We start from the raw sequence: 12,007 nt of genomic DNA, 5'->3' as shown, positions 1-12,007 counted from the left end.
GCACTGCAGAGGGGACATGACTAATGCAGTCACAAAATACATTGATGAAAGGATTTCTGCAGGAGAGACACAGACGGAGACAAATTAAAGGGAAAAAAACCTGAATAAATGAGTGGAGAAACACATCAAATGTAGATGCTTCCACACAGGTGCACTGCGTGGTGCAATATGACAATTAATATCCAGTCACGCTCTGTGGCATGTATAAAAATGCTGAGCTGGCCCAGGTGAGTCTGTATCAAGATGGCGACAGGAAAAGATCAAAGTGTCTTTGGAAGAGGGTTCATTGTTGGCAGGAGCTTCATCACAAAGACGGCTCAGCTGTCTAGTGACTAAAGTGACATCTGCATTTAGATCTCTGGGAAAGACATGAGTAACTTTGGTCGGCCATGATGCTCGTGCATTAGTGCGATATGTTAGGAAAAACAGAAGAGCAACTCTTCCTCAGGTGACATCAGTGCAGGATGTGATCACACCGTCAGCAGGAACGGACCGTCCACTGTCAGACAAGAGGGATGTTACAATGAGGCTGCAGTGCGTAAACCCCTCATCACAAAGATGAACGCACATTTGAGAGTTCAGAGACACTGATCTACAGAAATGTGATGAAAGGTATGTGGTCAGATGAGGCGTCCTTCACCATATACTGGAGGAGAGGGCAAGTGCATGTGTGGTGAACGCCAAGAGGACGGTACAGGCCTGAATGCTGGACCCTTAGAGGGAGGGGCTTTGTCGCTCTGTTAGGCTGTGGGGGGCATTTTTCAGGCTGTGATTGGGTCCACTTAGTGGGAAGGGTCACTGCAAAATTATACAACGCTGGTCTGAGTGATCACCTTTACCCTATGATGAAACATGTCCATCGTGATGGGAGTGGTCTCTTCCAGGATGACAGTGCCCCCCATCCACAGGGCTACGGCCTAAGCAGTCACCAGATCTCAACCCAGTTGCACATGTATATGTTTCCAAATCAGGAAATATCTTTTGAAGAATACTCTTCATCCCTCCAGTAGAGTTGAAGCTGTTTTGGCGTCACGTGGTGGCCCAACACCTTACTAAGACAGTCTGTATGTTTATTTAAAAGGTGCAGAAATAATAGTTTGAAAAGGAGACACTTTGGCTTTAGCAGCAGTGGGCTATAGTTTGACCAACAACTGCTATTTCAATATCTACCCCAGTTTCTGGTTAGCTAGCAGGCAAGATAACATTAGTTTTTTAGCTAACAAGTCTTTGCTCAACTCTTGTTTGGAGGTTGAAGAATAGGGCTCAACAATTAATCAAAATCTCAATTTGGCCTATTGCAGTTCAAATCACAGGAAGTTTAGTATTTGTTAAAGGTGAAATATCTGTCAAAATGCCATTTTAAATTAAGTATTGTCGTGCTGCAGAGATGTCCTGGCCTACACATCATATTCTATAGACTTAAGAAAACATCTTTGTTATGTACGGATCCCAGAAAATTCCCTAAAATATTTATGTAATTAATTTTTTTTTTTATTGTTTAGCCCTGTTTGAGAATAGGTGCATTAAAACAAGTTTTTGCCTGCTAGCTAATAGGTGCAAAACTTCACCCCACCATTGATGATGACATAAATAACATTCATTTCATTCATTCATTTTGTGATAGTTCTCTGATAAAAATGACTAAATTCGCAGCTTTTTTGTCGATTTGTTTGTTTTTTTTAAAAACTTGTTTCACTTTTGACCAAGCTAGGTTAAGCAGTTTCACCTTGCTTCTGGTCTGGTCTAGATGAAACTGATATCCATCTTCTCTCTGTCTATACAGAAAACTTACAATGAGATTTCTCAAAACGTTGGACTGTTCCTTAAATATTCCCTTTGGTTGCTTGTTACACAATGAGCTAACATGTCACTTACACAATGTTAGCTGTAGTTAAAAAATGTTAGCCCACTAACAACGAAAGTCTGTGGTTTGGGGGCTGAGAAATCACCTCAAAAAGCACTTTGTACACAACGAGTGCACTAACATTAGCTTGTTGCTGTTCAGGAGAGCATCATCAGTCAACCTGAGTTTGGAAAAGTTGGCGGAGGCTCCGGATGATTCAACCTCGACCAAGCCGTTTGACGGCAGACCTGAGAGCCTGGATAGACAGTCATCCACCGAGGGGCAACCTCCTCCCAAACCCCCCCACACATACTACAACAAACACCGCTACCCTAGAGAAGGAGAGGTCAGGAGCACAGGTGAGACGACACAGAGGAATGCAGGGAGCATGTGAATTCGTCTGTGTGGATGTTTGGTCTCAGGTTCAAGTTACTTTATTTGCAGTTGACAAGTCATCCTCACATTTTAGAAACAACACAGACAATCAGTCCCTCCAGGATTTCACAGGCCTTTTTTTTGATTGTTGCGTCTAATATGCCTGATTTTGTGGCAGATTTTCTAAGAGCTTTTGATAAATGTGCGGTGTTTTGGGGTGTTTTTTTGCAATGAAAATGAAATTGTGGAAATAAGTGAAAACTGCAAAGTTAGATGGGATTTTTTTAAACTTTAGAATTATAGTTGAATCATTAAACAGTCCCTTCAGGATTTCTCCAGGATAATCCTACCCCTAATCATACGCATTTAAACCACTTTACCTTGATTCTTTCAGCGCTTGCCGTTGACCGGGATGCAGCAGCCTGTATCACAGTGATTTGTCTTGTCTGACGTCCTCCATGCGTTTCTGCCATTCTCTGCATCTGTTTTTGCGGCGGCAAAATGTTTGTCACTAGACAATTTCCTTTCATGTTCGACTACAACACTGCACGTTTTACTAAACAGTTTACCCCTGCTTAGGTAAAAAAGACATGGATACTGTTTTTTGTAGTCAAATGTGACTACAGTGGTATCACACCTGTTTGCTCTGACTTGTAATCAAGGAAGGGAGCTGGCTGACGTCTGACAATGTTATGCGGGAACCTGTGATGATAGGTCAACTTTGCAGAAAAGTTTCAGCAATCGGTCAAAATTGCAAGTCGCGCTGAATTCCCGGGGATTTGTTGAATTTGTGTTAATAGTTGCGAATTTCTGGAGGGACTAGACAATAGACACTTACATTTTAAAAGTACTCAAGGTTCCATTCATCACTAAAATATTAAAAAGAATAAATGTTGCTTCTGTATCATCTGTGCAAATTGTTCTTCTGAGTCATAGTTGCTGGAACAAAGCTATTTTTATACCGCTTTATTCTGCACTTTGGGACTATAAACCTGTGTCTAGAAGGAAGAAGCTGATATTCACTCTGCAAAAGGTGAAAGTCATCATTTAAAATTGAGCCAGTTATCCGCCGTAACTGTCTGTTGGACTGGGACGCTGGGTTAAGCTGTGACTCACCAATCAGCCTACTAGTTAAACAATTTGGTTCAGAGAGTTTCTGTTCTTTAAGAGGTCTGATTGTAATTTATTGCACTGCAGGTACACAGAGCCATCAAAACCAGCCCCCTTTAGTGCCTCCTCCTCCTCGTCCGAACCCGGACACCCAGGGCCCCCCCAGTGTGAACCCTCACCTAACAGACGACAGCAAAGACAAGTCAAGGAGGAGCGTCTTCAGGAAGCTTTTCACTAAGAAGTAGAGCTTTATTGATTCTCTGCAGCTGTCCTTCCTCATCACCAGCCGGTTTCCTTCATCCTGGGAAGACAAATTGTGCAGGTGACACAGCCACTGAAGTTTTGGATATTAATGTTGGAATAATAAAGTAAAGTCAATAAATGGTACAATTTCCAGACATGACGCTAGAGGAGGCGTCTGATCTGAAGTAAAAGTGCTTTTTCTTTCACATGTTCACAAATGGCCTTAAAAGTGTGTATATTAATCTTAAGTTAATTTTTATTCTTACTCAAACGCTTTTTAGTTGTTTGTTTAGGAAGAATGCACTTATCAATTTCTAACTCTTGTAGCTATAGAGTTTGAATGCTGTTTGAATGGATGAGATGTTAAAGATCCATGTAACATCCTGACTGATCTTCAACACCGGAAAACCGCTCTCTGGTAGCAGGTTTATGGTATTATTAGTATTTCTGCTACTACCACTCAGGCCACGTCATAGATTTAGGGGGGTCTAGAGGGCATAAATACTCCTGTTCTAATGAACACTATGAAATGGGACCTAGATCAATAGAAAACATAACAAAGTGACTGTATGTTTAAATTTTAAAAAAGGTAACTCCTCCTATAATGGCCGCTGCCTCCTCTTGTGTCCACTGAAAATGATGTAGATGGGAAATCAGCCAACATGAACACCATAGTCAGACTGAATGATATAGTGAAACAAAATAGCGGTTCAGTCTGAATATCAGGCTAAAAATTTGGAGTTAAGTAGGAACTTTACATTCAGTCTTTCACTGTAAACGGCCTCGGCTCAGAGACGATGCTCTCGCGTTTCATATGAAGGGATTTTTATTGAGAACTGAAGTCCTGGAGCTGACAGCAGGTGAATGCCTGGGGCCGCGTCTTAACTTTGCTCTTATGTTGGCCCCACACTAAAGGATAACGGGGCAGATTATGGGTCAGATTCGCTCCTCCTGACAATTGTAGGGGTGTTAACCAACTTGAGGCTGGTCTGAACAGGTTATCTGCCCAAATGATCCTATAGTGTGAGCGGCTTAAAGACTTGATGTTAAAGGATAATTTCAGTATTTTTAAACCTGAACCCTATTTCAACATGTCTGTGTAGAAATGACTAGTAGGTACAGAAAGTTTTGGAATTCGTGCAGCAGATTTACATTTACATTTCCTCATTTGGCAGACATTTTTATCCAAGATGTGAGGAACAACATACAAGCATCTACTAAGCATCAATACAGCACGAGATCTACAACTGAAAATAAATACTAGAAAGAGCAGCAATAAATACTAGTAAGAGTTAATAGCACAAATGGCATTGATGGGGTTAACAAAAAAGTGCAATCAATACAGGATAATTGTAAGGGGATAGAAGAAGAAGAGCACAGGAAGTGCATGTTAGGGGTAAAGATGAGTTTCTTAAGAGCTTCTTGGAGTTAGAGAGGGAAACCTGCTCAACGGGCCGCTTCAGTCGGCAGCTGCGAACTGGCTGCAACTTATTCCTTTGGAGCAATTGTGCCCGTCAAAGTTACGTCCACAAAAAGTGCTTCTTTTTGCCCCCGACAGGCTCAGACTGTTAAACCAGGTGTCATCATGGAAAGGATCACTACAATGACTCCCGTTGACACCCTTTGTTTTTAACTGAAAACGCTCCAGGACAGTTCTCGCTCTGAAATCTCACGAGAGGCGAGTTGCCGCAGCAAGACGCCGGTGGAAACGAGGGAGAGGAGTTTGTTGTGTTGGAGGAAATAAAGTTGTGCTAGCAGTTCCTCTACATACACAACAAACTCCTCTCCCTCGTTTCCACCGGTGTGTAATAATACGTGACACTTATGCACTTGAGTCAAGAACTAGAAGGCTTTGTGTAACAAATTAATTTCGACGTCTGTCCTAATCTGTCAGTTTGATCTAAACCAGAGACAGTCTGTCGTCATGGAAGCGGCCCCAGGTCATTGTTAAAGCAACAGACAGACGTTAACTCCGACGCTTAATATTCTCTTAACATCACCTCGAGTGAGAATCTGCTTGTGTCTCATCTAAAACAGTTTCAAGTGACTTCATCTGAAGAGTTTTGCTCCAAAATATGATCTCCACCTTTTGAAAAGTGACACTTGCTCAAAGAAAATGATTGACGGCTAAGTCAATTCAAACAAATTTGTCCCATTTAAGAGCAGAAAAGGTTTCTGGAGACATCGCACGGCGTGAAGATGAAACATTAAACGCAGATGATGCTCCGTGTTTTAGTGACTTTGAAAGATGAACTTTGGTTCAGTGTTTTTGGAAATGAACTCCCATTTATTTATTAATGAGCACCAAATCCAAACATCTTCAGACTCATCCTCTCCTCCATTCAATCAGATCAATAAGATAATGAGTCAGATTAAGACTTTTGAGAGAAATCAGGAGTTCAGACACTTACTCGGTTTGCGAAATTAAAATCAATTTAAGTGTTTGAGTCATTCAGATGATATGACTCCAGTTTATGAGTCATAAACATCATAAACATCTGACGTCACTTCGGTTTTCTCTTGGTGTTTCTCAGATCAGACAAAGATGTATGTATGTATTACCTGATAATCACATTCATTTCATTGATTACTGTAAGATTTATGGGAGTGATAATATTATATGAAAAAATGTTTAAACTACTGAGTTTCATAGATGAACCAAACTCATTAATTTGTTTGAACCGCACTGAATGTTTTAATTAAATATTTCCACCATTTTATCGTCGACTTCCTGATCCTTTTTCTTCCCCTTAGTGGAGATCTGTGCATGTTTTGTGGCACACACTAAATTGATTTATTGATTCATTGATCCAGTATGTAACTGTGCAGAGTTTGCATCTTCTCGTCAGTGATGCTGAAGTCAAAGGTCAAGCGAAAGGGACACTGAGGCGGCTTCAGGCCTCACTGCAGAAGCTGCTGACAGATGCTCTCACCTTTTCCAGCCTACTTTATGTTACCAAGTTAACTGCTAGAGATCAAAATGGAAGTGTTGCAGCCTAAAACCTAAAACCTTCCTCAGTTCTGTGTCAGTTTAGTACAGGTGGTGACTGACTGAAACGTTTGTCCATCGGGACTTTCCATAACTGCTGGGTACTGCAAACCCTTGTAAAAAACTACTGAATGTGAACCTTTCTGCAAAAAAGGGAAGGTTTTCTGGGGCCCCCGGATGTCGATGAGTTGTCAGCAACTCCAAAGTCCACTTTGAAGTTCACTCCAAGAGCACATTTTGCTAATAATACTTTTGTAGGTTTTAACATTTATTTGTAATGGAGTAGTTTTACATTGCTGTGTTGACACTTTTACTTAAGTAAAAGATCTGGGTACTTCTTCCAGAACTGCATGCGACCTTTAAAAGGGGGTCCTGACCCTGAGCAGCTTGAGAAGCACTTGACGAGAGTTTGTTTATTATACAGTTTTTTTGCATTTTAAAGGGATGTGTATTTTTTGAAGTACTTGGAGTTGAGTACTTGAGTGTTTCCTTTTCATGCCACTTTCTTCTTCTACTTCGCTACATCTCAGAGGGAAATATTGTGCTTTTTACTTCACTACATTTATCTGACAACTTCAGTTACTAGTTACTTTGCAAATTAATATTGTTACACACCAAACATAAAAAATATGATGTTTTGTTATAAATTAAACATCCCCAACAGTTTGTACAATTAATCAAGTGACTCTTTTGATGGTTGAAGTCATTTTAATGTAAAAATATTCATTGGTTCCAGCTTCTCACATGGGAAGATTTGCTGTTTTTTCCGTTGAATGATTTGATTAATTGTAATGTTTTTTATAATAAGGTTGAGGTTTGGGCGATTGGTTGGACACAACAAGCATTGTGAAGGTGTCACTTTGGGCAATCAATTAATGGAGAAAATAAAAAGCAAATTAAATCCATAATAAAAATAATCTTTAGTTGCAGTCAGATATTTTTACAATAATGCATGAGTAATAATAATCTAATGAAAGAATATATAATAATACAACAGGTACAGGGGACATTTTCCTGATTAAACTTTTATGAAGTACTATTTTCAACGGAGGACTTTTACTTATAACAGTGTGGTATTTTATTGAACTTCAGGATCTGAATACTGTTGCATCCTCATTTCAGTCCTGTTTATATGAGACAGGTGTGAGTTCCTCCTCTCTGCCTCACGGTGTCGCTGTCGGTGCAGTAATGAGCCTCCTCTCCGCCTCTCGGGGCTCTCAGTTTGAGTCTGCGGGCTCCAGCCGGCAGATTGTCCGGTTCAAAAGTTTATTTTCAGCGCTTGACATTGATTGAACCATTAACCCTGCGGCGCCAACACAGCTAATGATTTTCCTGCTTGTTTTTCTGCTGCAGGACAGCAGGGACTTCTCTCTCTCTCTCTCTCTCTGACTGCATCTCCGCTCACATTTTCCAGCTTTTTATTTCATAACCTGGGGCCATTTCTGCTTCATGAAGGCATGTTTTCATTCGATTTAGACATTCACAGATAAAGTTTAAAGACTCAAATCAATTTCACAACTTCACCGTAAACCTTGGGTGCTCGTTTAAAAACGAAGTCAGGAACTTTCACCGCTGAATATTTACAGGACAAACTAATCACAACAGAACTGAAATCAGTAGGCTATATAATAAAGATTTCAATGCGAAGATTCAAACAAAAACATGCTGAAGTTGAGCAAATGTATCTGAAGTGAGCCAACTGAGTCTTGTCACTAATAAGTTTGCCTATTTTATTTTCACTACAAAGCATAGGCTAATTTTAATTTAAAAATTACCTCAAATAAATAAGAATACACATAGAGGACTGTAAAGTGTTTAGATTAAATAAAACAAAATACAATTTATACCTCAACATATAAAGAAACTGTAAGAAATAACAATACCAGGAAACATAACTCTTTACAGCTTTAAAGCTTTATGAAAATAACGTGAGTTAGAGCCAAGAAGTCTGTTCTGATTATTAATAAATTAAAGTGTTATATCTTCACTTAAATAACATCTGACTGTGTTTTGTTGCCTTCATGTTCTTTATTGTAAAGTTAAGGGGAAATTAAAGGTTTAATTGTTTTGTATTGTTTTAGTTTAACTCCAGTATATAAATAACCATCAACGTCAGTATCTACGTTATTTTTTTTGTATTCTTTTGCAGTAGTGGACATATTTTTGTCCCTCCGGGCCTCCGTCTGATTCCTGCTTCAACATTCAGCTCACGGCGACAGAAAAGAGAAAGCAGCAGGAGGTCAGACACAAACCTGTCTGATTTGTGCTTCAGATCAAACCCAGTTAAACCAGTTTAATAACCAGTTTGATTTATCAACACAGCAATGGGCAGATGAGGATTCTTTTTAAGAAGAAAAGGAAATTATAAACTAATTTTTACTTTCAAAACAGATTCGTTTTCTGTTGAGTCAGAATATTTTCTGCAGACTGAAGCTTCAGCTGCTTTCTCCTCTCTTATTTATTTATTTAGTCTTTTTCCAACGTGTTCAGCTTTTGCAGAGGGAGGAAAGGGACTTTTTCTTTCGGTGGCAAGAAATAAAAAGACTCATGCTGTTGTGTGTTTCTTTCTCCTTAAATTCTTTAAAACAAATGCTTTTTATAAATTAAACCTTTCAAAATAAAAGATCCGTTTATTGCCGCATTCAGGACACAAATGTACTTGTTCTGTGAATTTGAGGATTTTAACAACCTGACGATGAAATATTTAGCGGAATTGCACATTATGTGTTTTTAAAAGCTGGTTTTGATGTTATTTAGTGTCAGTTGATTTAAATGTGGATGTTTTTAGGCAACCAAATAACTTAAATGTAAAGTTTTTTCATCGGAATTATCTTTAATTCTTTGAAACACTACAAGGCTTTTACACTCATTTTTACAGAACCATTAATATAATGTGAGTTTTTTACTATGTGAGTTTTTTACTATGAACATTTCACAGGTGTTTGGTCCAGTTGAATTAAATCTGCAGGATAAATTGATATCTCGAAGCCAAAACGACACTTTAAGCCTACACGCTGAAAATTAAGTCAAGAAGTGTTACTATTTCCTCCTTTACATTTTTATGAGATCGTTTACAATGTTAATTAAGCATAATTTTAGTCTGACGACCTACTTTAATTTACCATTTGCATTCACGACAACGAAACATTTTGGCAGAAATAGGCTACAGTGATTATTGTAGTGAAATAGTGGTTAATATTATTACACAGGAGACACAGGGATTTAATCTGTTTATTAGTAACTCTGTACAGTATAATAAAAGGACACAATAAGCAGCTTACACACATACCGGAGGAGGAATATTATCAGGTTTTTAATTAAACAGAAGATAACTTTAAAATTGACAGCTTTTATTTACGCTTTTATTTCGCTCCTTTAGCGCTCCTCTACTGACAGTTTGACAAGTTTGTGTCTGATTCACGCCTCCAGGCAGGATATCATTATCTTCTAACATACATTTATATATTTAAATAGGCTACGTTCTTGATAGAAAAGGGTGGAATAAATGACGACATGCAAATCGGTTATGTAGCTGCAGAGTCACCTGTCAAAAGGTGAAATAATCTTTTCCCTCGATTATAAGGAGGGAGGGGGGGAGTTTCTACTGTGAGTCTGTGATGTCTAATTTTGATGTTTGTATCCCTCTAAATCAAATCAAATGAAATCACCGGTCTAGCAAAGATAAAACGTTAAAATAAATCGATTAAGGTGTGAATGATCGCAGGGAGGCTGATCTTTGTGTTGGTGTGGTTCCTGTTTCCACCGCTGGGAGGCGCCCTCTGTCCTCCTCTCAGCCTCCCTCTTCATCTTCTCTCTCTGCTGTTGATCCCTCTGATTTATTTGCTCACAACTTTCCCTCCGAGCCTCAAAGCCAATAATAATAATGCTGAAGCTGTTTACATGCAGCCGGCGTGTGTTCAAACATTCAGACTCAAAGGAAATAAGGTTCTGCAGATTAACACACTCCGGCCTCCAACAATCCTTTCATCCCTGTGCAGGTTTAAGGGAACACGGGGGTCTATTTGGGTTCTCCTTCCCCAGGTTGTTTCCTGATAAACCCCTTTAAATCACCCTTAAGAACAAAAAAAACACCCTTCATGAGAACATGGAGGGGGTTCAAGAAACTCCAAAGAAACCCCATAGGAACCCCTGAACATCACCCAGAACTCATCAAGGAACATAAGGAACGTATTATGAACAATACCCTGTGCAACCCCCTTACAAACCCAGGGAACCCTGCTAGAACCCCCGTAAGAACCCCAGGAACTCCTTCATAACCCAATATACCCTCTTAGAAAGCCCTGGAACTTTGTTCACCCCCAAATCCCAGAAGAACCCAGGACTGGGAATAACCAGTAAACCCCTCTGGGACTCTTTAAGAACCCACTTAGCCCCCTTAAGAAATGTTAGAAGAACCCGTTTATGAAGACTATTAAAAACCAAAGGGACGGACTTAAGGACCCGAGGAATGCCTTCAGAGCGGCTGGAACCCTTAAAGAAACCACAGAACAATCTTAAAACCCTTGGATCATCATTGAGAACCTCCCAAAACTATTTGAGGCCTACTGGAACCCCTTTAAGAATATTTTTTCTCTTTAAAAAAACCTTGGAACATCCTCAAGAGGTCTTGACCCCCTTTACAACCCTTGTTTGCAACCAGTGGAAGCTCCTCAAGAACTCAAGGAACACTTTAAGAGCAGCTAGAAGTGGAAGTGGAACTTCCTTAAGAACCCAAAAAGGGCTGCTGAAACCATTAGAGGAACCACAGGAACCGGCTTAATAACCTCCTCCTCCTTTTAAAACACTTGGATCTGACCATAAACCCTATTAAGAGTCAGAGCCACCTAAGGTACCCCTTAAGGGCTGCTGGAACCTGTTTAGGATCCACAGGAACTCATTAATAATGTTCGATTTGGTTTAACCACAAGGAACCCTGTAAAGGCCACTGGGATACTTAAGCCCTGGATCTGACTATAAACCTCCTAAGGACATGGAAACACCCCCTAAAGAACCCCTGAAACTGGTTGAGAACTCATAGAACCCCCTAAAACACCTTAAACTCTTGAGGAAGCCCAAATGCTTTGTCAGGTCTGACGTTCTTCACTCTTTACTGTCTTTCTTTCAATATTGATTACACACAACATACACGTTTCTCCCAAATAAAACATATTTCTGTGTTTCTTATTAAGTGAAGAAAAGCAGCAGATGTTCTGTAGAAGTGAAAACCTGTTTCACATCTGGATCAGACATTTACGTCACGGAACCAAAACTTTTAACTTTGAGCCCTTTAAATTCTGCGTAAGAATCAGATCTGAAAAGATCACAGCTCAATTATAACCAGTTGGTGTAAAACAGACAGGATGAATGAAGAGTCTTTGAAAGAGAAATTAAAACAGATGTTCCAATAAAATCCATAAAAACAGATTAAAATATAATTTATCTTTGCT

The 12,007-nt window shown here is 39.5% G+C and overlaps 1 protein-coding gene across 1 annotated transcript in view; it reads left to right on the top strand.

The window, feature by feature from the left end:
- Positions 1 to 3,762, top strand: part of sptbn5 (spectrin, beta, non-erythrocytic 5) — a 68,432-nt gene extending 64,670 nt beyond the window's left edge. The window contains exons 81-82 of the mRNA XM_046063269.1: positions 2,006 to 2,202; positions 3,416 to 3,762. Of these exons, the coding sequence (XP_045919225.1) occupies positions 2,006 to 2,202; positions 3,416 to 3,573 (355 nt within the window). The 3' untranslated portion in view covers positions 3,574 to 3,762. The remainder of the gene's footprint in view (positions 1 to 2,005; positions 2,203 to 3,415) is intronic.
- The last annotated feature ends 8,245 nt before the right edge of the window (positions 3,763 to 12,007 follow it).

This window comes from Micropterus dolomieu, linkage group LG11, assembly GCF_021292245.1.
Source record: "Micropterus dolomieu isolate WLL.071019.BEF.003 ecotype Adirondacks linkage group LG11, ASM2129224v1, whole genome shotgun sequence".
NCBI classification, from domain to species: Eukaryota; Metazoa; Chordata; class Actinopteri; order Centrarchiformes; family Centrarchidae; genus Micropterus; species Micropterus dolomieu.
The sequence above is the reverse complement of the archived record's forward strand: the minus strand, read 5'-3'. Positions and strand labels throughout refer to the sequence as shown.